The 27179-nt window shown below is 36.2% G+C and overlaps 1 protein-coding gene across 20 annotated transcripts in view; it reads left to right on the top strand.

Annotated features, from left to right (window-relative positions):
• Positions 1-27179, top strand: part of LOC136827939 (TOX high mobility group box family member 2-like) — a 1122506-nt gene that overhangs the window by 803366 nt on the left and 291961 nt on the right. For 4 of the 20 annotated variants that reach the window (XM_067085477.1, XM_067085473.1, XM_067085465.1 and 1 more), the window contains exon 1: positions 13003-13834. The exons of the other annotated variants lie outside the window; for them this stretch is intronic. In XM_067085477.1, the coding sequence (XP_066941578.1) occupies positions 13745-13834 (90 nt within the window). In that variant the 5' untranslated portion in view covers positions 13003-13744. Of the gene's footprint in view, positions 1-13002; positions 13835-27179 lie in introns of those variants that run through there. 20 annotated transcript variants of the gene reach the window in all.

The raw sequence follows: 27179 nt of genomic DNA, 5'->3' as shown, positions 1-27179 counted from the left end.
ATATATATATATATATATATATATATATATATATATATATATATATATATATATATATATATATATATATATATACATATGATCTCTCGTGGGTTGTGAGTTGAGGTTAGTAATAGACATAGACCTTGTTTAGTCACACACACACACACACACACACACATATATATATATATATATATATATATATATATATATATATATATATATATATATATATATATATATATATATATATATATATATATATATATATATTATTGTGTGTGTGTGTATAAACATTAGAGCAACGGATATAGCTACCAAGAACAGTTAGTGATTACAGCCACATTCACAGTTGACCTCCTGAATTCTAGATGAACTCCTTGTAGTTGAACTCTATAGGTCTTTCTTGTTTCCTTTCTCCGAAAACTTCCGGAGTGTATACTCTCTTCATCAGCCTATCATCCTCCAGTTTTTCCACGCAACCTAACCATCTGAAAACTCACTGATTCATCCTGCCACGTTCTCCAACCCTTTTACCACATTTCTCAGCCTTTTAGTTTTAGAATAGCTATATCCGTATTTTTTTTTCTATGAACAGCCATAATTTATAGGCAGTGATGTGCCGTCGTCTAGCCTGGAGCCCCACTAGTGGTCCTTATATAAATATACAATTTGACGGAACCTTGGTCTGAACTAGGAAACGATAAGGCCGTGACTTCCCATCTTTGTAGTCTGTTATATTACCGTCGTCCTCCACGCTAATAATACAATAATATAATGTAACTACTTATATGTGTTTCTTGATTATAAGGCCATGATTCCGAGATATTGCAGAATTTGTTATGCAGAAGTAGGTCTTCTGAGAGTTTTGTAGCGATAAGCGATATCCTTATCAGAGCCTGATGTCAAGTTGTTATCTACAAACGTTATGTCTGCCTGGGATCTTGAGCACCTGTTGTTCGACCCTTCAACTCCTGCCATGGGTGTCAACACCTGTCTTTGAGTGATATATCACAGTGTGTGCTGGTTATTAGGGCGGCTGTTTGAATGGTGGTTTTAAAGATAGGACGCAAATGCAGTCTAATATTTACAGATATGTGTTCGTGCTGAGTGTCAGTTACAAATATTAATTTGACTTCATGGTGCATGACTCGCCTCACTCTGTCGTTTTGTGTGTACGTATATATATATATATATATATATATATATATATATATATATATATATATATATATATATATATATATATATATATATATATATATATATATATATATATGTGTGTGTGTGTGTGTGTGTTTGTGTGTGTGTGTGAGGGGGAGGGGGATTCTCAGCAGTCCATTTGGTATGGGGTAGTTATCAAGGTCTAGAGAATACTCTAGACCTTGGTAGTTATAGTCTGCCCTTCGACGTGACAGCGATCCACTATAGTGGACTAATTGTTTTAACATAATTCTCATCTGTGGTCGAGAAAGACTCGGTGGATTTTTCGGCATCGAGGTGAAATATCCATCGCGTTCTGTATTCTAGATTGATTAGCACTGTTTTCAAATAATTTTTTATTTCCAAAAATACACACACACACACACACACACACACACACACACACACACACACACACACACACACACACACATATATATATATATATATATATATATATATATATATATATATATATATATATATATATATAAAATATAAAATGTACCCATACCGTAGAAAATGACCACGGTACATATGACATGACTAAGGCATCAAATGAGTACCCTAGGGACGTTACGTACTGCCCTGAAATAGAGTAAGGTACTTTCATTCTGCATACTTACGTAAAAGCCTGTCCATGTTTTTTTTTTATAGACCTGGTTGCAAGATATAAAAAAAAAATAACAAGGAAGATGTCATTATGTTCTCGAGGGCTTAAGCTTGCCCCCATTACCTACCGACCTCACTTCTTCAAGGTCGTTTACTTGGGCAGCAGTTTTCTTCCCATGATTTTCGAATTATATATTGAGGTTAAGTTACTATTCTTCCACTTTTACCTTTCGTTCATCGTCTGTAACTTGAGTGAATAATTGTATTGCAAAATGAAGCTGTGTATTTACTTGTCATTGTTTATTGTTATAATGTTATTGTTAAATCTGTTTAAATCTTGTGGTTGTTTTAATGAATAAATTGGTATTTTGATGCGAATGGAATATTAAACGTAATTTTTTTAACAAAAGCAGATTATCACTGTACTTGAACAGAACTCCAGGCACCCATCAGCGTGTTAAGATACAGATTTGCTCTCTCTCTCTCTTTCTCTCTCTCTCTCTCTCTCTCTCTCTCTCTCTCTCTCTCTCTCTCTCTCTCTCTCTCTCTCTCTCATAAGGGATTCCTTCTGTTTTACTAAGGATATTTTCTTAGTAATACATAAGCATCTTTCAAGGGGAGAAAAATACTCTGGGGTCTTTAAGGTTTTGTACCAGTAGATATCGGGTTAATTAAAAGTGAATAGGCTAAGCCTTAGCAAATGTAGTCCCTCTTTTTCATATCTGTACTTTTTTTTATTATCTCAACCGTTTCTAGTCCATATAAGTAATTCATATCTACAATTTCTAACCCTTTTCCTTTTATATGTATTGAGCAACCACACTTCACTGGAATAGATTATTACTTTATGCATTACAATCTTCGCCAAGATAAGTCCTCGTCTCTTCTAAAGCTTCAGCTGATCTCCTGCTGGTGCTTTGGCTCCACCCACTCTGTGACTCAAACTTTTCATCCTACCATCGCACGCTCCGTAGGGGGATAGTGCCGTCATTGCACCTCATGCGGTGCACTATAGGCATTACTTAAGGTTCTTTGCTGTGTTCCTTCGGCCCCTAGCTGCAACTCCTTTTATTCCTTTAATTGTACCTCCGTTCATATTCTCTCTCTTCCATCTTAATTTCCACCCTCTCCTAACAGTATATTCATGCGAGGTATTCCTTCTGTTCCACCTTTCTTACTGTCAGTTTCCCTTTCAGCGATGAATGACTTCGTAGCTCCCAGCGCAGGGCCTTTGGCCTAAATTCTATATTATGTCCTCTTCTGTTGTGTTCTATTCTATTCTACCATCGTACAAATCCCCTTCTTCCTTACTCCCCAGCTCCAGTTACCCTGAAAGTTTTACTCTTAAAAAACATTTGCATTCAATTTTCCTATATTATAAACACATTTAAACCCTTCGATCATTGTCTCCAGATTTTATTCACTAAAACTAACCGAGAAAGTAGCACCTGCCCATCAACCTGTCCAAACTCTATCCACATTCCCTTTTTCTTACTCCACAAATTCTTACTGCTCCTACTCCTTTCCTTAACTTCTTTCAGTACTCCATAAGAGAAATTATTAAACACCCATGGAGACATTACTTTTTTTTCCTGGGACTGACTTTTACACCAAACCGGTCACACCTCTTGCACACATTTTTGCTAAGGTTTCCTTTTCTTAGATTCCATGATCTCAACAAATTACCCCGTAAACTACCCATCTTCATCACTCAAAACCACTTTCCCCTCAGTAAGCTTTCTACAGTCATGCGCCTTTAAACAGAAGGCATGTTCCCCATTATTATCAAGCTTCTCACCAAACTGAGTCATCTATTGCATTTGGTCATTTCGCCTTGTTGTTATAAAATAGTCCTTTCCATTCGATCCTGCAGCTACTAGTCTAACTTCTCCGTGACAGCCATAGCATACAACCTCCCAAGTATTCTAGTTAATGTTATGACCCATAATTCCGGGACACCACATCCCTTACATATTAGAACAGTTATTTCTTTCATCCAACGACTTCCAAACCTTTCCCATCCACACTCCGGCACACGCGCCCACCCTCATTTGCAGGGGGTTTTTTTGAGCGGTTTCTGCTCCCTTTAGAGGGAAGCTGAAGCAAAAGTACTGAAATACAGATTAGGAGTGTAATTCTAAGTACAAATAAAATTCAGTAACAGCATTCTCCATAAAAGACGCATGGTAAGGTGTGTATGTGTGTATATATATATATGTATATATATATATATACATAATGTATGTATGTATATAATGTGTGTGCATATATGTATGTATGTCTGTATGTATATGCATATATGTATGTGTAAAGAATATCGCAGTTACTAATGACTTTTAAGTCCCATATAAAAAAATTTTTCACTTTTTTTGTAGCAGCTTCAGTTTGTCTTACAAATCTCAGTAGGTTTAACATCGGCGTGTATTTTATATGAAGTAAGACAACACGGGAGTAAGAAATTCTAATTAGGGCACATAACCATATATTTGCTCGCGTGTGTACACATACACGGTGTGTGTGTATATATACATACATAAATACATATATATATATATATATATTATATATATATATATATATATATATATATATATATATGTGTGTATATATACATACATATATATATATATATATACATACATACATACATACATACATACATACATATATATATATATATATATATATATATATATATATATATATATAAAGGTAATGCCACTAAGGATAGAGAAACGACGCAGTGGTGCTAGGTCTACTAATTCTTCAACTGTGTTGGTTCCAGTTACATAGTTTTCTTTATAATCCCCATCTGTCATTTATACGAGCTTTCTTTGTAAACTTATTTTTATATTTCTATCATTCTGCTAAGTAAAGGACAATAAGTCGAAAGGCCTAGCACCACTCCGTCGTTTCTGTGTCCTTCGTAGCATTGCCTATATTTATATGTTCAACACGTTCCATATTTTCGTGATTCAGTTATACACACACACATATAATATATAATATATATATATATATATATATATATATATATATATATATATATATATATGTATACACATATACATGTATATGCATGCACATATATATATATATATATATATATATATATATATATATATATATATATATATATATATATATATATATATATATATATGCATATGCGTGTGTGTGTGTGTGTGCACACGCGTGTGCGTGCAAAAAAGGATTCCTAGAAAACAAAGGGTTATCTCTGGTGCCACATTTTTTTTCCATACCACTAATGATCTCAAAACATTGGATATATTATAGTGTGTAGCATTCTAGCCTTCCACAGCCTTGGGTTGAAGTGCCCTTGCTTGAGGGTACTCACAAGTATGATTCACTTGCGCCACGTACTGTCTCTTGTACTTTTTTATTGTTTCTTGTTGCTGACATGGCCTTCTGCTGTTGCTCCATAAATATGAATGATTCTTACGGATAATACTGTAACAATGCTAAGATTAGTTTTCGCTTTCTACTTACATTAATTTTCTTTCTTTTTGTTTTATTGTTTTTATGTTCGTTCCTTCCGTTTGTGCATTTACTGTTGTGCATATTATTGCTCCTTCCTTCTTTTCGCTCCCCACAACTGTTACGTCATTCACTGCCAAAGGTTGCCGATTTACTTTATGTTTTATGATTGAATAAGTATCGAAGGATATGATGTTTAATGTGTAACCTACTCTTTTATTAATAACTGACTTTGGCAAGTTTTACGAGTTGGGCATAAATTAATCTCCTTCCCTTTTCCGATGTTGAAACTTACTGAATAAGTGGTATTGTTACAACTCTCTCTCTCTCTCTCTCTCTCTCTCTCTCTCTCTCTCTCTCTCTCTCTCTCTCTCTCTCTCTCTCTCTCTCTCTCCCCGGCGTTTGTAGCATTTCTTCATATAAAGTCTTCAGTGTGTGGATTGTTTTCCCCAAAAGACTATTTTTCCATATTCTTTTTCTTTTCCTTTTACTTTCCTTTGTGAGATCACTGAATATGTAAAGTTAGCTCGTTAAGATATGTAAAATTTTGATTATGCCAATTGCTGATGGGTCTCAGAGGATGACAGAATTCCCTAAATTTCTCTCATTACAAGAACAGAAGGCGAGGGGAAACAGTTGCTAAATAGATTTCAGCTGATATCCTATAAGAAACCCATTTCAACCATCGGTTCATAAGGCCCTCCAGCTGAGTGCACTATGAAGCTATTGTTCCAGTTGATGTATTAATTGTAGCCTATGTTTTGGAAAGTTCATCTTGACAATGTACACAGATGTAGCTGGTCCTAAAGGTAGTTAAGTGATTGCTACAGATACACGGAACACCGTAAGTCATGGAGAGTGTTCATATTATTATTATTATTATTATTATTATTATTATTATTATTATTATTATTATTATTATTAAGAAAACTAGGATTTGGAAGAGAAGTTGGAAGGTACGGTCCTAGCATTTATAGTTGTATTAAGGCGAGTCAGCTTTATAATTAATATTTTTTAGTGTTCTAATTATTGTTCCTTTTTATGTTTTTGATTGTTACTCGTTCAACATCGTAAGAACGCAATTTGGTAACCCAGATCTATCTCATAGAAGTTACAGTCTTCAAATGGTTGCCATTTGTGTCCTTTTCCAGCTGAGGCACTAACTGTTATATATAATTTAAGGCAATTACAAGACAATATTTTTAGTATGTGAACAAATTTCTGTTTTAGTGTTCTGTAAAAGAAAACTTTTGAGATGGCTATTTGTCTGTCCATTCGCACTTTTTCTGTCCGCCCTCAGATCTTAAAAACTACTGAGGCTAGAGGGCTGCAAATTGGTATGTTGATCATCCACCCTCTAATCATCAAACATAGGAAATTGCAGCCCTCTAGCTTCAGTAGCTTTTATTTTATTCAAGGTTAAAGTTAGCCATGATCGTGCATCTGGCACCGCTATAGGTGCCGACAACACAGGCCACCACCTGGTCGTGGCTGAAAGTTTAATGGGCCGCGGCTGAGAGTTTCATTCAGCATTATACTCTGTATAGAAAACTCGATTACGCCGAAGAAACGTCGGCGCAATTTTTACTTGTTTTGGTTTGTGAACAGATTGTGAAATTATAATAGCTTCAAGATTTTAAAAGAAAGATCATATTAAGAACTTGCGTTTTTCAATGTTTTGGGCAATTATATGCGGCACAAAAATGGTAGGAATAATTTTTAAGCGAATTCTGTAGCATGTATACCTAGAAAATAGGTATATAATTACTTCGTAGAAAACGACATGTTCTAGCGCATATTAAGGAGAAATATTTATCTTGAATCAGATTGACATAAACCTTGAAAATTTCCCAGAATGGTTGGGTTCCCGCATTATGACTAAAGAAGAAGAAAGTCAGTTAATATTTTATGTTAGTTTTCGGAAGACCTGTAATGGCTTTTGCACTGCATTTCCTTTTATTTGAGTTTAGATGACTGTTGATACAGTTACGTGATGTCCCAAAAAACTTAATCGATGTTTTTTTAATTGTTTTGGTTTTATTAAGTTAAACTTACACTGCTAGCAAAGGCTCTTATTAGCAAGTCCAAGATTTTTTTATTCTTCATATTGTGTTTAGATATAATTAAATATATGCTCAACCTTTTCACCAAAGTATGGTAATAACTGAAACAAGGATGAATGTAATGTTCCACAACATTAGCCACTTCACATCCTTACTCAAAAGAAGAGCCAAATTGTTCGGGGCGCTGTGCCCTCTCTTGCAGGTTTTTCTTGCTTTCCGGACATCAAGAGCCTCCCATTTCAAAGACTTGTCACTCTATCACTTTATTACTTTTTAGTTATTCCTATATTTCCACTAATGTATCATCCTTTATTCTCTCAACATATCCAAACCACCTCAAAACTCTTTAATTTGTCTTCTTACGTACGATAACCTTTTACTACTTATCTCCACACTTCTCGCCTGTTCAGTCCTTCTTATGCCAATGTATAATGTGAAGGCAGTTAACTCCAACAGCTTCGACTTTTTTCGTTTAGTCACATTCAGGATCCACATTTTGTTCCTGTGACTATCTCTTCTTTCTGCCTACCACCATCATCTACACTCACCCTCAGATGCGTTTACGAATCAACCATCACCATTTTCACTCTATCCCAGTTAACAGTCTTTTGCATCATCTTCCTAGTTTCAGTTTCCCCGCATAACCTTACAGTTGTTCTCATTAATATATATTTCAGATATGAATTTAAGGCGGTATGCTCATATAAATGTGTTGCTATAACACGCATTTGTGCTGTAAAGCTAAAAGGTTTATATCGGCGAAAGAAACATTCCTTTTCCTTGATACGAGAAATGGAAGGTCCCGCGATAAACACAGCAAGAGTTGGAAGTTTGATCCGCCAGTCTGTCACGATAGATTTTGAAGAAACATTTGCTCTAATTGCCTGTTGACTTCCGAAACTTTAACCGGTGTGTTTATGGTGGTGTAGTCATGCAACTCGCCTCTGAAGCGAAAGGAACAGGGTTCGATTCCGGGTGAGGTTGAACACATCAGATATTCAGTTAAATTCCACTGTGCATCGGTTAACCTGAGCGGTGGAACAGTAACAGGTAGTTAGTCAACTGTGATGGCTAAAAGCTAAGGTGGAAAGGGCCCTAAAATAGTTACCTCATCCGGACATACTTGCTGAAAAGTTGAAAAGGTAGCACCTTTTTGTGGGAAAAAGTCTAAGATGTATATATATATATATATATATATATATATATATATATATATATATATATATATATATATATATATATATATATGCATGATTGTAAAATTGTCTGTATGTAACATATAACGTATATGTCGCCCACAAAATTTGCATAAAAATGCGTATATGTATTGTTAATAATGGCGACTAACCCATCACATCACTGGCACTATCCTCGTTGAAAATGCGGTGACGGCGTCCAACCTGATTTCGGCGACTTTTTCGGTGTTTTTAGGAGATCGTTTTGACCCCTTCGCTGGTTAGGGAAGCGGGTCACGATCGCTGTTAAAACAGTTAAGGGAACAAAGACCAGGGGCTCGTGACCAGAACTTGGGGGAAAGATGAAAAAAAGTCGGAATACTAACTTCCCACAAACAAAGCTAAAAACTTGTTAATTGAAGGAAGACCTCGCTGCAAGTGAAATGGGATTCGTTCGGGGGTTCGTCCGCTCTGCCTCCTGCCAGGGAAGTAATGGGACAGCAGAAAAGATATTACGTTTGCTGAGCGGATTTCCTCCGTCGAGCTGCAAACAAAAGTTTCACTCCTTTTTAGGGATTTATTTATTAAAGGAAGATAGAGGGCATATGAACTAGTTTGCGCATTTACTCATTATATGAAAATTGATAGGCTTGGGGCTGTTTAGTTTTAAAAGTGAGATTTTTAAGTGAGACGAGCTACATTTACACCTATTTAAGGAAAACAGATAAGTATGGAATTTTTCTTGTTTGTGAGAACTGCTCAGTTTTAACGTGCTGCTTAAATAGCTGTAGGTGTCGCATTTCAGTCCATTCCTCAAATAAGAAACAGTATGATTTTGGGAGCGGTAGTACAGTAAACATTAATTATCACTAGGGTTACTTAGGAAGATGTTTCTCAAAATGTTAACCTTTTCATTTCCATTTCTTTACCTTTATCTATGAAATATTTTTCCTTTCCTCAGTAATTTCAATGTACTATATCTACCTTTATCTGTGAAATATTTTTCCTTTCCTCAGTAATTTCAATGTACTTTATCTTTTAGAGGAAACCTAAATTTTATGGCCTATTGCGCTTTATTTTTTTAATGTGAAGATTTCACGAGTGTTTAATCTATCGTCAAGGATCGTATTTTAATTTTTTTTTCCCTCATGTAAGTCTATGAATAACGTTTTAAATGCAGAGTTCAGCTCTCTCTCTCTCTCTCTCTCTCTCTCTCTCTCTCTCTCTCTCTCTCTCTCTCTCTCTCTTTTTTCAATCAGGCATGCAAGGAAAACAGAGTTCTAAATTTGTATTGCTTGCTCGTTCATATTTTCGAGTTAGTTTCATTCATGATGGATACAAAATTTATGACGAGAATTGCTTTGACAACTCTTGATTTTTCTCACAGAATCTAAAGGGTTACGGTTATGCCTCATCCTGTGATGAAGTGATTTTCACAGTGTGTAGTGGACTAGGAAATCTTTTATAAATTACCAGTTTGGGTTATTCCTTATCCATTTTTATTTAAACTAAAATTCCACATTAGAGTTAACTATGTAGGGTGCTGGTGCCAATAATTACCCAGTTGTATGTTGAGAAACATTGTTGGTTATATTGTTCCATTTAGAGTGCGATTCTTTGTCGCATCTTAATTTGAAAATATTGCTAATCTTGTTGGAAAGTATGATATATATGTGTCCAACATTTAAAAAGAATAAAACACCAAGCCTCTCAAAAACTTTGTAGTCTAAGAGGCCAGTTCCTTCTGATGCTGTTACCAGGTTAATATTTAGGCGGATATTCTGTATATCGTACTGATGTAGTACATCGTCTATATCACAGTCGTTAAAGGGAAGACCTCTGAAAGAGCTTCATAATATATCCATTCTCGAGTCAGCATTTTTGGCTGTACTGTAGATGTGACTTAAGTGATTTAAATTACTTGAGATTGTAATTTATTCAAATGTTCTCCGTTTATTGAGTAGATGTAATCAATCGCCCTGTCAGATCTCAGTATCACCCACTTACTTTCATGTTTACATCAGGCCTGGGCTAGATATGTGCATTAGGGTGCTTGCGCATTAGCTTTAACATTAAAAAGCTAATGTATCTTTTAGGAGGAAGATACTACACGTGGCTCTGTTTTAGCGGATAGTGCATACTAAATGTACTTTGCCCTTTCGGTGGTTATTGATTTATACGTGGTATTCATGTTTGTATATACAAACCCTCCTCTCTCTCTCTCTCTCTCTCTCTCTCTCTCTCTCTCTCTCTCTCTCTCTCTCTCTCTCTCACACACACACACATATATATAGTGTGTGTGTGTGTGTGTGTGTGTCGTGTTAGTGTGGATGCTGTACATACTTCTTAAAGAATAAATCCAACAGACTCACAATGACTTTTTAACTTCTCGATTTCCTATTCCGTATTTTTAATATTTTCCTCAGCGAAATAATTTCTTTTGAAACTTGGTGGTAAATAGGAACTTTTTAATAGACTTTTTAAGAGTTTCTAGGATTTCTGTGGAAAATGTACCCAAAAAATAAATGGTTGTCGTAAAGTCAAATTTTCTTCACGTGGCTGTTAGACATAATTTATACGACATGGTGCCCATACGGAAAAAGAACAAACACATTTTTTCATCGTACGCCATTTTCCACTTTGCACGGGTTGGCCAGAAAGGTGCAGCCGAATGGCATCTCACCATGTCTTGAGGATTGAGACGACTTTCTATCCCCAGTGGTCAGTTAGCAAACGTAAGCCATGAGCTGTACTGCTCATCCCTGTTTCTGATATATATATATATATATATATATATATATATATATATATATATATATATATATATATATATATATATATATAGAGAGAGAGAGAGAGAGAGAGAGAGAGAGAGAGAGAGAGAGAGAGAGAGAGAGAGAGAGATATGAATAATCTGACTTATGCTATGAGACCTACAAGGCGTGAGACAACGTCGCAAGTAAACTTTATTTGTTTATTGCAAGAAGATCGTGTGCAGAATTTCAGTTGTAATTTCGTGACGTCGGAGTTTTTACTATTAATTAATTACGCAATGGTTTATCTCCTGACACTAATCTTTATAACTTTTATAATGTAGCGCTGAAGTATGTAAGCATACACACAGTAAATACACGAGGGTCTCTCTCTCTCTCTCTCTCTCTCTCTCTCTCTCTCTCTCTCTCTCTCTCAATTATATATATATATATATATATATATATATATATATATATATATATATATATATATATATATATATATATATATATATTATATACTGTATACTGTACATATTGCATGTATGTTTATATGTGTGTGTGTACTCTTCCGAAAGTTTATTGATTAGAGAAAGATTAGCGTAGAACGCTAGATGATTAATTGCTGTCTGCGCTAATGACTGTAAAGAGCGGTCAGAAGGAACGCTATTTTACCCTTGATATCTCCTCGTAGGAAAAGTTTTCAGCCGGAGGCTGACGATGCCCTCTGAACTAAGTAACTAAGTGGAATAGAGTGAGCGACCTTTCGTTTTCCTTGCAGCAAAGGGTCTCTGTCCCTTCTCGGTTCCCGTTCTTCATACGTCCTTCATTAGGGCAAGAAGATTACAGTTCCATCATCCGGCATATTCTTATCTCGGAGGAAACCTTAACGTCGTACGCATTGCAGTAGACCAAGACAAAAATCAATTCTTAGTTTCCCTTTTCCTCTTCTTATGGACAGATTGGGGTAGGTGAACCTAGTTAGGTGTCGGAGCGTTTTCTCTTCTCATTCAACTGTATAATTGTAATCAATTTAATCTTGAATGTACTTATTTTCATAGTCTATGGTTAATGATGTTAGTTACACTACTTTTAGAGTACAGTGCTAAGATACGAAAATGAAATTATGCGAAAATAATTAGTGGAAGTAACAAAAGGCGTTGGATGATACTTTGCATCACTACAATAAAGCACGTTGTTGTCAGCCCTTCCATCCGCGCGCGCAGGCACGAGAGAGAGAGAGAGAGAGAGAGAGAGAGAGAGAGAGAGAGAGAGAGAGAGAGCGGGCGAGTTTATGATACCTGGGGACCTATCACACCATTTAAACCTACGGGAAAACGATGATACATTTCGGAATAAATCTCAGTCGCAGCCACACGTGCCCTTGCCAGATTTTCTTCGAGTGATTTTTTCTGCTGTTTTGTAGCTAATTGTTATTTTAATGCCAGCGGTTTTATTTATTTGTGTGAAGGAGAGATGAGATCGTAGTACCTGTGTGATGAAAAAGGCAGCATCTCGTGTAACGAGAAAGAAAGAGAGAGACAAGTGTAGAAGTGTGTGTTCGGATGGTGGGGGAAAGGTGGGTGGACCGGGAATGAGGGGAGTGGATGGCCCAGCAGTGTAGTGGTGGACGGGGGGATAAATGCGCCAAGTGGGAACCCAAGCGTGCGCGGGCCGGGTTAGGGGCCCGTAGCGATTCGTGGCCCCCCCACCCCAAGTCATTGGCTCGGTAGCCGTGGAGCTGGAAGGAAGGGTCTGTCGCAACGCTCTTCCACACTCGACGCACGTGATGTCCTCCTTCCACCTCCCCCCATACACTCACACCTGGAATTTAATTGATACCTGCCGTTAAGTAGGTATCAAGTCATAACGACAGTGACCTGTGTTGGCCCCTTGCTTAGAGAATTAACATGAAGGTAACGAGGAGCCTCATCGTCATTTGAACTGACTATAATATCCGAGAGAAAGAAAGAGGTGTAGCTGGCTGGGCGGATTTTCCCATCTCAAGGATTTTAGTATAAAACTAGTCGGCGATCTCTCTCTCTCTCTCTCTCCCTCCCCCCCTTCTCATCTCTCGTCGTGCTGTGGAAAGGAAAAGAAAGAGAGAAATGTGTTATTGGTGTCGGTGATGTGGATTATAAGGTGGTGATGTTGACGGTGTTGTGAATGAAATAGTTGTGCCCACACAAGGACTGATCAGATCAAATGTGCTAAAACAGTTGATTGTTTAAAAAGTGGTCGAAAGAGGTTGGTCTGAAATTACCTGGCACCAACTGATAATAATATAACCATTTTGTAAACGGCAGTATTGATTATTCAAAACAGAGAGAGAAACTACACGACGAGACTTCCAACGAGCAAATTAAGTTTTAGTTTCACAATCAGATCAAAACATATATCGGAGTTTCAGTTGGTAAATAATAATCGTATAAAACGTTTTTAAATATAGCGAGTGACAATGTCTGCGATGTCGCAAATTATGGATGCAACTTATTGCATTGGCGGAGACATGGATTTCGGACGCATGTTCGACCAGTATTTGCACAAGGTAAGGAAGCGGCTGATTTTGTAGCGCTAAGCTTAAACGGATTGGTGTAGGTTCAAGACAAGTTCAAATGTCGCCGTATATTTACGGATTTGTGGAAGTGCCGTCGGTAAAATATTTGTCAGATATTTTTAGTCAGGGTATCGGCCACCGTTGTTGGACTGATATCTTAGAAATTTAGAAACAAATTAGAGTTTAATTTAAACCACGTAGCACTTTTAGACGTGACAGTAAATCCGTTCCGTTAAGACTTTTTTACGGTGATTTTATGTCATCAGCAAAACTGAGACTAAAAGACCAAAAGATTTAAGCAGATGAAATTTAACGTCCGTAGCAAAATCCCCGAGTGAAATAGCCCTCGAAATATTCTGGCCACCACCCCCTTGTAGGTAAAACGTACACGAACGTTAAGCCTACTTCAAAATTCAAACGCATATAACCCTTTTCGCAGCCTGCTGGGACTGTCTAGGGTTGATGTCGCCCTCACATGTTCCAAAGGCTCTCTTTGTCACCCTTGTCCTATATAAATATAAGGTGTATCTTTAGTCACAGAAGACTCTTACTGGCAAGGTGTTAAACTTTACCACGTAAGCTTTACCGTAAGCGGATAATCTTAGAATATTACTAAAGTGATCAGATTCTGCTCTAGGCTTTATGTATATTGTCACTCGAAACGCACTCGGTTAATGTGGTATATGTGGGAAATTCTGAATTTTAATGTTACTGCCCCATAATCTATGCACCGTATGATGAAAATGGTACAAGTACCGTAACAAAGTTTAAGATGTCCGCCTTGCGTCGAAACGCTGGAAGCCGTATTTTATAAATATGAATAATAATATTAGATTAAAACCTTAGAGTGCGATGCGTTCCATAGGCCTAACAATATCTAAAGTGAAATTGCTACGTCCCGCCCATGATATTGGGGCTGGGGATGAGAGGACTTTGGATTCTAATAGGGAGAAATTGGGGTGGGGGGGGATAGGAAAGAAGATGGGGTTGGCACCCCATTGGCTGAGAGATCGTCATAACCCTCCTTTCCCCCTAACTCTAGTATTCCAAAACCCCCTCCTTCCCCTCCTTTCAGCTTTTTTCCGCTACCGCCTATCGCCCGTAGGATAGGCCTATACAATGATCTCTGACAGCCCTTGCAATAACTGCCAAGGATATGAATGATAGCCTTTTAGGGAGCTCTTGACATGGGCTTTGAGATTTCCTCTTCACGCAGTACTTAAGCTCTCTCTCTCTCTCTCTCTCTCTCTCTCTCTCTCTCTCTCTCTCTATATATATATATATATATATATATATATATATATATATATATATATATATATATATATATATGTATATATATATATATATATATATATATATATATATATATATATATATATATATGTATATATATATAAGTATTTATTTTTCTTTTCTTAAGAGTTGTTCATTTAGCGTGTCTAGAAATTTGTATACACATTTTCTCCGAAGTGTTCCCGTACGAAATCGAAGGAAGGACAAATATTGAAGTACAATTCAGTTGTTTTAATACTTGCTTGCAAGCAGACTGAAGAAGGCGCCTCTGCTGGATATGCTGAATTTGACGCTTGGTTACCATAAAACATTGGCCACATTCAGTCTTTCACACATTTTCCTTAATTGATATGTCAGTCCGTGAGACCACACCAGGCTCTCTCGCTCTCTCTTGAAGGTGTCCGGGGAGAGTATATAGATTAGACCCGAAGAGGACGACGTTCAACTCGGCAACAAGTGTAAGAGGCGCTGGCAGGCCACCAGAAAAAGAAGGGAAAAAGCGACATTCATGTATGCCCAGGCAGAGAGAGAGAGAGAGAGAGAGAGAGAGAGAGAGAGAGAGAGAGCCTCATATAGATTTCCTATCCTGAATGTTATTTTTTTTATTTCTTACGTACATTAAACACTCTTAAGTGCTGGATGACGTCGATGCGTTAAACGTGTTACAAGGGATCTACCGATGACGGCAAAGTTGACGGAAACTTGAAGCCTGGCAATGTGCACATCCTCTCGTGGTTTGTTAAGATCCCCAGGATCGCTTCTGTTATCGCCGTTGAGTTTCAAGTTTCACTGGTCATTGGCGCAGTATTTGATTGAGGCCTTTTTTTTTATACGGCGGAGGTAATAGTTATTGTGAAAAAGTGCCATATATAATATATATATATATATATATATATATATATATATATATATATATATATATATATATATATATATATATATATATATATATATATATATAAAGACGGGAACGTAAATCAGCGCTGTTTTCTGCAAAAGATAGAGGTACTATTTGCAATATAACGTTCTGCTGTTTTGGTTTTTGTTTTATTTTTTATACCCTCCGATTAATAGTATTGCACATTGTTTTTAACAATATATATGTATGTATGTATGTATGTATATATATATATATGTATATATATGACTACTTGTAGATACTTAATTGAAAGCGAATATATAAATCTTAATGCACCATTTTAGGGTGCATGCGGTACACAGAATGTAAACATCAGACTTCATCTTGTCCATAGCGTAAGTAATTGCCGGACATGTGACAAGTGGACTTTCAACCCTGCCTCCTTCCCCCAAAGAAAAAAGAAAAAAAACCGTAAACTGCAATCGAAATTGGCACAAATATTCTAGGGTAAATCTTAAGTGGCGGCGCCAAAAGCGGCATCACCTGCCCCTTAGGTGGGTTTGATAAGCCATTATGTGCGGGATCTGTTTTGGAGGGGACGGTCGGGTAGGTAGGTGGTGTTGAGAGCTGTCTGACCGCTTCCACTCAACTTGGATGGGGATGGCTGGCGGCTGATACTGCTGCTGTGCTGCTCTGCTGCTGCTCTGCTGCTGCTGAGCTGCTCTGGATGAAGCTGCCTGGAAAACCACGTGGTTCCCAAAAGGCTTGTACATCTCTCTCTCTCTCTCTCTCTCTCTCTCTCTCTCTCTCTCTCTCTCTCTCTCTCTCTCCTTAAAGTTATTTTACAGCAAGCCTGAGGTATCCCTCTCTTTTTCTCTTTACACAGGACACGGACACACTTCACGCTTTATGCGAAGAACTGATGTTTTTGTGATGATCTATTGTGTGTATGTCTTGGACGTTGTTCATTAGGTTCCCGTATCTCAATGAGAGAAGGTTGAAAATCTTGGAACAACACAGTAAAATTTTCAGATTATTTTTTCCATTCTCCCGTGTATGTTAATGTTAGCAATCGCATGATTTTTACTTGAATTTCTCATTTTTCCTTTTAAAATGAGAGAGCGAATGCCTCGGGAAATATTACCTTGAGTTTATTAGAGGATGCTAATGAGGGCTCATTATAAAAGATGGGAGAGAGAGAGAGAGCTTTGCCCTATTTCATCTCTTCCACGCGTATCTGTCGCTTATCATGTTATTTTATGTCAAGCGCTTGACGTGATGCCCAGCGGCATGTGTGTAATATTTCTGCTTCAGTCTTGAGCCTTATTTGTATGTGGTTTTTTTCTTTTTTTGGGGGGTTATTCATAACACCATGAAGGGATGGAATATGGATGTTTGCATGGCTTTGTCTAATCATTTTTCAGATTTCTCATTTATATCGACAGCTGTTAAGGTCGGTAAAAATGGAGGAGGATTTTGATGGGTCACTTCGTCCCATGTTTGGAAGGAAGAAAAGTGTTCGAATTGTAAATGAACCTCAGATACTGGAGGATATATATTTTAATTATAATCAGTGCTAGCGTACAAAGTCATAAAGGTATAGTTTTTATGTTGTGCGACTATTCCTATAAGCCCGCGAAAGAAGAAAGGAATAAAGAGAAAGAAAGTTGCTGGAGAGTCAAGTAGCGTCAGCTTTCATGAAGGTCCCGAGGGCTAAGTTGGTTTAATGAGAATAAGTCTACGGGGATTTATCTCCCGGATTGGCGACGGTAAATCGTTGGTTATGGCATTTCCGCTTTTTTTGTTTCAGCGCTTTTTGTTCCCTTTCTTTGTTCGTTACCAAGGGAAAACAGAATTACTGTGGTTATAAAGTTTTAGTTTATTCCTTGATTTTTCCCTCCTTGCGTTTAGCACGTTACAATCCGATCCTAAAAGTGATTGAGGTATTAGCGATTAAGTGGAATTTATTGTAACTTTTATCAAATTTTTCCGTCGCTGAAGTGGCATCGACACGCCAAGGGTCGTGAAGTCAATGGTGCTTTGCGGATTTTTGTCCTTATTAGTTCTGAAGTGACTCGCGTAGTAAAGGCTTATCTTGAATGACTTAACATTTGAATGGTGGTTTCACGTGCTTATTGAAAGTAGAGTGCACGTGTCTGTTTACATGAAATAGGCCAAAAATATGACCGCATGATTTGTGTATGTGAAGATGGTGACAAATTTAAATTTGAATAAGAGAGGCCAGTTATATTTTCTATTAACCTTTCCCAGTTAAGATATATTATCTAATTACTTTTTTGTGCAATCTTGACAAGTTTTCCACCTATATAAATTATGATTATGAAGGTCAAATACTACCGTAGAAATCGACAGTCATATATCCCAGTACCAAGTAATTTGTAAATTATCTTTTTCTTATTTCCAATGATAATTAATTCCTATCAGATTCCGCCCCAATTAATGAAAGGGCGATGTTCGATCATAATTTTTATTTTGCATTTTTTAGCGGGGTCAAATATTTTTTTCGTTAATCGTATTTGTTGTTGGTGTTATGGTAAAGGAGATTTTTTTGGGAGGATCTCGATAGTTATTGCTACAGGTGTGTCTCACAGGTGTGATTTTTACCGGAAGGCCCACTTCCAATATAAAATATTTGACCTCACACGCACACTCACTATATATATATATATATATATATATATATATATATATATATATATATATATATATATATATATATATATAGATAAATAGATATATAGATAGATATACATGGCATCGCCGCTTTTACTTTCAAGTTGTCCAAAATGAATATGTAGACATACGAAGTATATATATACATATATAGATAGATAGATACATAGTATCGCCACTTTTACTTTCAAGTTGTCCAAAATGAATATGTAGACATATGCAAAGCATATATATATATGTATATGTGTATATATGTATATATATATATATATATATATATATATATATATATATATATATATATATATATAATAAATAAAGCATGCGTGTGTCTGTGTGAACATATTGTAACGACTAAGCGTAGTCAAATAAAGTGGTATAGAAATGAGAGAAAAGTCCAATCGTAAATACTGTATAACCAGATGTGCCATCATAATTTCGACGTCCATTTGAGCGTGAATATGATAAACTCTTCTGTCACTCAAACTGTGTTCTCGAAGATTGTAGAAACCGATACTTAACGGTCGATATGGCCTTTTTAAGATGAGAAGAAAGTGAAATTCAAAGATGGATTTAAACCCGCTGACTTTCTATTTATTTATTTTTTTTTTAATATCAGATGTAGCGGAGGGTATGTCGATAGAATCTTCGATTATTGAAGATTTTTTCAGTTGTTTTTATTTTGCATATTTCCAAACTTATGTAGTTAAATTTAAAAGAATAAGCAATTTAGATCGTAGGTTTTGATGTGTTATAAGCCAAACCACATAGTTTTATCCAACCAGGAAAATAAAGATGGAGTTTATCGCATATTTGTATGTGTGTGTGTATATATATATATATATATATATATATATATATATATATATATATATATATATATATATATATATATATATATATATATAATATATATATATATATATATATATATATATATATATATATATATATATAGTGTGTAGATAATTATATTTATATATATATATATATATATATATATATTATACATACATACATACATGTGTGTGTGTTTGTCTATAGTCCAAATGCACAATCATTATATACACCTTATTACTCTTAAAGGGCCTTGTGCCAGGAAATGTTAGTGTTCCGTTTCTTACAGGTCTTGTGGAATGAGGTTGCTTTTCATTGTTGCTCAAGTTGCTTGAGAATAAGCTGGGTATATGCCCGCCCTGGCCTTTGCTCCCAAAGCCGTTCGTTATTTATAAATCAAACCCGATGATAAAAAAGAGATGGCGTTTCTTCACGATGTCCTTTTTAACCTTGGATGTGACCACCGCAGCCGTCTCGCTACTAAGCACCAGATTCGCTGATTAGTTCCTTGACCAGGAGTCGAGCTTGGAACCTCTGGCATGAAGGTTGAGAATCACAGAAATATATATATATATATATATATATATATATATATATATATATATATATATATATATATATTTAGTTAGTTAGTTACTTAGTTACTACGTGACCGGTTTGTTATAAAGTTGTAATTTTTTACTACAACCGATTCGTTCCTAAATATAAAAGGTGGATCGTTGATTTTTGCTGTTTGCATTTGTTTGCGTGCCATGGGATTTTTCTATTGTGATAAAGTATGTTTCCCGAGCGAATTAAAGTCGGCTGCTCTGCTGTTAAGTTACTCCAATGTTAAAAATGAGAAAGGCCCTTGATATTTTTGGTAAAGGAAGACAGGCGCTTCTCCGTTTTGGACAGGTACACATTTATCGTTAATCAAATGTGATTTCATCAAAGGACGTAGCTAATGATCTCGTTTGAAATTGCACTCTTGATATATGTAAAATATACGATCATCGCTGGTTCAGTTGGAGTTTCTCTAACTCTTCTTCCTCTTATTTCTCTCCCTCATAACGTCCATATCTCGTCTTCCTCCCTCCCTCCCTCCCTCCCCCTCATTGTTCGTCTGTTTGTATCGGTGGCTGTCTCTCTGCCTCCCTCCTCCCCTCCTCCCTCCCTCCATACTGGCTTTATCCGAGTGAATTGGTATGATGTAATTAATGAGATTAGTATCAACGACTTCATCAAGGTAATTCTAGTTATAGTTAACTATTAATTGCCACGTTTCCGAAACGGGGATAAAAAGGTTCTGTGGTGTGTTTTAGCATTTTGTGCCTGGTTTTTATTTTCGGCGTTTATGAATGATGTATATTTTTAATGCGGAGCTCTAAATAGGGGCATTTTGTCACAGAACAAAATAGGTCATTATTTAACCATTGTCCTGACCTATTGAATGCCGTTATTGTCACGCCGGCTGATGAATTGGATCATTGCCGTGACGTAATGCAGTGGAGTGTAATGAATTTGTTTTTAAAAATATAATGAATTAGTCGGTGATGTATAAAATAAGGGACATTTGTTCATTCGACGGAGGGGATTGTCGCCAACTTTTTCATTCATCGCGTGAAAACGACCCTCGCTTCCACGGGGAATACTTTGCATAGCTAATGATTACTCAAGATTTAGTTGCCGTTTGTCATCGCTGTCGGCCGCTGTTGCGTTTGTCAAGTCTATTTAATTTAATCCTTCTTGTGAAAGAAACCCCAGCTCTTCTTTTACCACTGTAGCGAAATAGATTGTCTTCATTCGATAAAGCGGAATGATATATATATATATATATATATATATATATATATATATATATATATATATATATATATATATATATATATATATATACACGGACACACACACACACATATACACACATATGTGTGAATATATATGTGTGTGTGCGTGTGCGACCGCGCTCTTGTGCTTGTGCACGCGCGATTCATGTCTTTGGAGCAAAACACGCCTGTCAAGGATAGAAAATATCAAAATTACACCAGCGGGTTAAAAGAGTTTTCTTTCAGACATTTGATAAGTAACACAGGTCAATTAATATGGCAAATAAAATATTCCTTTTGCCTCAGCAGAATTGCCGTAAATCCACGAACGTTGGGCGGAAAAAGCAAAAAGGGGGGGAAAAATGGTTGAAAAAATCGGTCTAGTGCGGTGAGCGGTGATTTACTCGTGTGTTGTTTATCTTTTCAACAATGAGTTTTAGGACACGCAAGACTGACTCTTTATTGCAAACTTCAATGTAACATTATTAATACATTTGATGGATTTTCAGTTGATTGTTGGTATCAAGAGAGAGAGAGATAGAGAGCTTGCAGTATGAGAGACGGGGTCTTATTTTGCAGTCAAAATAACGATTGTGCCGTCAAATTGTTTTTCATGATTGGACGGCTGTTCTTTCTAATTTGGCACTTGTGCTCTGGCACTAACTATTGTTATTTTGAAGTCTCTCTCTCTCTCTCTCTCTCTCTCTCTCTCTCTCTCTCTCTCTCTCTCTCTCTCTCAAGCGACGTGATTTACACACTTCCTTCCGCTATATTAGCATTGTTTACGATCACGCGTATTTTCCATGTTGTAGTTATCGAGGTATTTTTGCAGACTGGCAAACTTGCGCCATCCATCCTAGCCGCGCAGTGTACCACGTCCTTGCTCACGTATACAACTGTATTGTTATGAAGTAATACTGTGTTTGAAATCCTGCATCGCGGCATTTGTATAGGCCTTTCGTCATTGTAAAAAAATAATAAAAAGCATTATTTTTATTATTGTTGTTGCTGATAGGACATATCTTGGAAGTTTGAACCGCTAAATCAGGAGGAGAAGATTCATCTTATCAGTTATTTTCAGGCCAAAAATCTGGGGCATTACTATTAATATTATTCTTTTTTACTACACACATTCGCGTTTGTATACAGAATATTTGAGAATAGCGATTAATTCTGTAATATCTCCTGAGGCATTAATTTATGATTATTGATTGCTCCTCTTTTTTTCTTATTTTTTCAGTATCATAATTATGTACTCCAACGATTTCTTTTCCCGGAAAATGAATTTAGTATTGGTTACATCATTTTGCTTTCTACATAGGATTATTACTGTTATTAGGGTTGTATACAGTCAGCATGAAAAGTAACTGCGAAGCTTCTTGTAACTGCAGTGGTACCAGTTACGATAATTTCCACCAGTTACGATAATTTCCAAATGTTGCGGATGGAAGCTCATTGCTGTCAGGTGTTCAGCTTTTCTTTACACTTAATGTTCAAGAAGTTTTCGGTAGAAATTTTTTTTATATGCGATTAAGTTGTAAAGTGATTTTTTACAGAAAATAAGGTTTTATATACCTTCATCGCTATAGAAAACTGTTATTATACAGTCAAAATATATGACGCCAAAACAGATTGTGAAAATGTTATGCAAAAAATACTGTTGTATGCGTCCTGGGCTTTTCAGAGTATTCTTGCTTGGTGCGAAATAGTGTCGTGCTTATCCGCTGGACGTTTTTCTTGGTATCTCTCCGTGTCTTGGGTCCCATTCATGATAGTCGCCCGTTGCTTGATATCACTAAGAAATTTACGTGTCTCCAATTTTGTTTAAGTTTTCTTCGATGTCTGTAAAGCTTGTTTAAGTTACGAAGTCGGCCGCTTCTGGAAATTCTTCCTTTTCGAAACGGAAGCAAATATTTTCTGTTGCGAATTTTTGTTCCAGAATTTCTAAGGCTTCGGGTACTTTTTATCTGTAGATTTACACACCCATATATATATATATATATATATATATATATATATATATATATATATATATATATATATATATATATATATATATATATATATATATATATATATATATATAAAATTCGTCGGCGCTTAAGAAAGCGATTTTGTGCGTGTTTCAATTTTCATTTCAGATTTGATCACGCGAATGTATGGCTGTTTGAATGCGAAGAAGTTGAAATTCTCATTTTCAGCCATGAATAGGTGGCGTTTTGCATTAGCGCATCTGTTTGAATAGACTGACAATTACAGACTTCATTCAGTTTGTAAGTATCCGGAAAATTTATAAAGAATTAGAAGAAACATTTACTCTACTCATCGCGTACTAAGATGAGTCTCCGAGACCGAAAGTAAGACGGAGAAATGGAAATGACCAGTCAATCCACTTTCGCTTCTCTGGTGGAAGTGACGCCCCCTCCATCCCTCCCTCCCTACCCCCTACTCTGGCCGGTTTGTTGTCGGGGCATCCCATTATGGAGAGCGACTGTGTCTTTGCATGTTTAGGTATCAGTGTAAGCCGTGTTTAGCATCATGCACTCAGGTGTTGTTGTTATTATAATGAACGCTTATTCCGTCTTTAACTAGCAAACTTACCTGGTGGAAAAGGCTCAGTTGTAGAGAAATGAAGGGAAACGCGCACAGGCAAGAAGCTAAAATAAAAGTTAGCTTAGGAATGGTTCATGTAGAAATAAATCTTTGCATTACTAACTTTGTAATGAATATGGAATGTTTCAGAGACGAAACTCAATGCCGTTCACCTGTGAAACTGAACCTATTTGCCAGGGTCAGCGTTCTTGAGAACCTCGCCGTGGTTTCTGCTCAAGAAAGTGTCTCATTCTAATTCTATGAATGGTCTTATGTTTCGCATGGGCGAATTGATTGATTGCATTTTTTAGATAAATTACCAAGGGAGATTTGTTATTTGTTAGGTTTATATGGTTGGGGTCTTTTATTGGCTCGACCGCGTTGCCCTCTTAGTGTGAGTTAATTACAGAAAATATAGTGGCTGAATAATTTACGCTTATGGTATTTTATTTCAATTTTTCCACATCTGGTTTTTTTTTTTTTTTTTGCCAGATCGGTTTGGCTTAGTCCTGACGAGAGTCGTCTTGTTAAAAAGGTTTATATGTGTTTTGTAGGGTATATTAATTTGTAGTTATTTTTGCTGTTCGTAGGACAAATCTATGTTATGGAATCCATACGTATATTAAATATGTACTTACTTCGGCCTTTCGTTTATCTGTAACTTGCGGTGTTTAGGTTTTCATTCATATATATATATATATATATATATATATATATATATATATATATATATATATATATATATATATATATATATATATATATATATATATATATATATATATATATATATATATATATATATATATATATATATATATATATATATATGAACTCAGTCATTTAATCAGAGAATGGTTGTTGGTTTGTAATATGTAGATCGAAACCGGGTGGTCGAAGGTTAGAATGTGGAAGTTTGGAAGCAATTCCTTTTTATGAGGAAAGCAAACTGATTTGTGGGGAAGGCGGCCTTCACAGAGTTCAGAAAAGTATGTTTGCTGAGCAGGAGGAAATTTTGCTTGGGGTGAGAATGAATTTGGTTTTAAAAGTTGAAGAGAAAATAACGGAGTCAGTGTGTATGTGCGCGCAACCTTGCGTGCGTTTATGTATGGTGTACGTAGCAAGCCGTGTCCATTTTTGGAGTCCTCCATACACACGGAGAGAACTGATATTAATTGTGACGGCGACAAAACTTGCGGTGTAGGATACAATCTCTCTTACCCCACCCCCTAAAGAGGTCCGCTTTTTTCCTCTTCCTCCTGTCCTGAGGGGTAACGGAAGCAGGAAGAGAGAGCCAAAAGAAGTAGTTGCGTCGCCGAGAGGAGAAAGACGACAGCGAATATCGCTCCTGAGGTGCTGATGGGCGAGATTGCCCTCATTAGAAAGAATCAGCGTTCATCATTTATGAGAGCAAGAAGAAACGGCAAAATACTCTATATGTGGCCAAACAAATTGTGTGTTTTCCGGGAAAGCAAACATTGTTTGTGACAACAACAAACTTTGTATATTGAGAAAACGAGGTTTGTTTAAAGGCGAAAACAAACAGTGTTTGCCCTGAAAACAATTTCTGTTTTGAGACAAAATAAACTGCGTAGGTGATCAAAATAATTTGCGGTCATTTGTAAAAATAGGAGTTTGGTTTTTGGTCCAACTGTGAACGTTCCTTTCTGAAGATACGGAGGTTTTGCCTTGTTCAGTTTTATTGCTCAGCGCTAAATAGTCTCTCCCTGACATATGTGAAGGAAACACATTTGTCACAGAATATTATATTGATGAATGTAAGAGTCCTCGATTAACAATAATATATAAGTAATATGCATTACGTTCTTATATTTATGTCCACTAGCTCGACTCGAACATTTCTCTCTCTCTCTCTCTCTCTCTCTCTCTCTCTCTCTCTCTCTCTCTCTCTCTCTCTCTCTCTCTCTCTCTCTCTCTCTCTATACTTTTCCCAGATACTTGTAACAAATATATTCATGAAAGGCCGGACACTGATCTCCTAAAAGTGACATGAAAGAAATGGAAGAATGACGTTGAATACAGAGGAGACAAATTTTTTATCTCAATCGGAAGGTTACAGCGGTTGACGATGTTTATGCGCTCGCCTATTTTTTGCGCATAAATTGATATATTCACACACACATATATATATATGATATATATATTAATATATATATATATATATATATATTAATATATGATATATATATATTAATATATATATATATATATATATATAATATATATATATATATATATATATATATATATATATATATATATATACACACACACACAAACTAGGAAATATAAATAAAAATCTTGAAAAGAAGGGTTATTATGATATAACGATAATTCGTGATTCACGAATTGAGAAGTAAACAGACAAAAAATCAAGCACATTTCGTTTCTCCACGACGTTGCTAAACTTAGCAAAGAGCAGTCATATAAATTATGAGTGCAATTCGTTTTGCATAATAGATTTTAGCGAAGCATCGTTTTGGTACGCAGCGTCTGCATATTTTTGCTTTGAATGCTTAGTAATATCTACTCTTCAGGTGCCAGCAGTAAGGTTTTCTACTGTGGATTGTAATAATCAGTTTATATTTCAGTTCTCATTACACTAAACCTTTCTTGTAGCTTACGAATAGACTAGATTCTCTCTCTCTCTCTCTCTCTCTCTCTCTCTCTCTCTCTCTCTCTCTCTCTCTCTCTCTCTCTCTCTCACTTCTGGGAAGGGAACCTCATGTACAAGGGGAAGGAGACAGGTATATTTAAATGGAAGGCAAGCCAGGTATATGCAAGGAGCCCAGCCTTGAATGGTAAAGGAATGTGATAATAAAGGAAGATGACAAAGGATCACAGAATGAAAGGGGAGATGGGAGTCGAAGGTAATATACATAATGTCAAAAGAGGTAAAATGGGCCAGGGTGAGAAGGGAGGGTAAATGGTAAAAAAAAAAAAAAAAAAAAATCAAGCATCTGCTGTAGAAAATTGCATGATGGATTGGAGGAAAGAGAGAGAGAGAGATATTCATTATTGTTGTTATATTTCTCATTGTTTAACTTTCTTACTATCTTAGTTTTCATCAGTTGTCGGTTAAGGATTAATGTGCTTTTGTTACTGTGTAATTTCACATAATCATCGTTAAGAAATGCACTTACTGCTATTAAAATACTGTATATGATTCTCTTTTATGTATCAGAACGACTGAACATGAATAGTTTTGTATGGGCCAAGTGGACAGAGA

The sequence above is a fragment of the Macrobrachium rosenbergii genome, chromosome 42 (assembly GCF_040412425.1).
Source record: "Macrobrachium rosenbergii isolate ZJJX-2024 chromosome 42, ASM4041242v1, whole genome shotgun sequence".
In the NCBI taxonomy this organism is placed as follows: domain Eukaryota; kingdom Metazoa; phylum Arthropoda; class Malacostraca; order Decapoda; family Palaemonidae; genus Macrobrachium; species Macrobrachium rosenbergii.
This window is presented reverse-complemented; position numbering and strand designations above follow the sequence as displayed.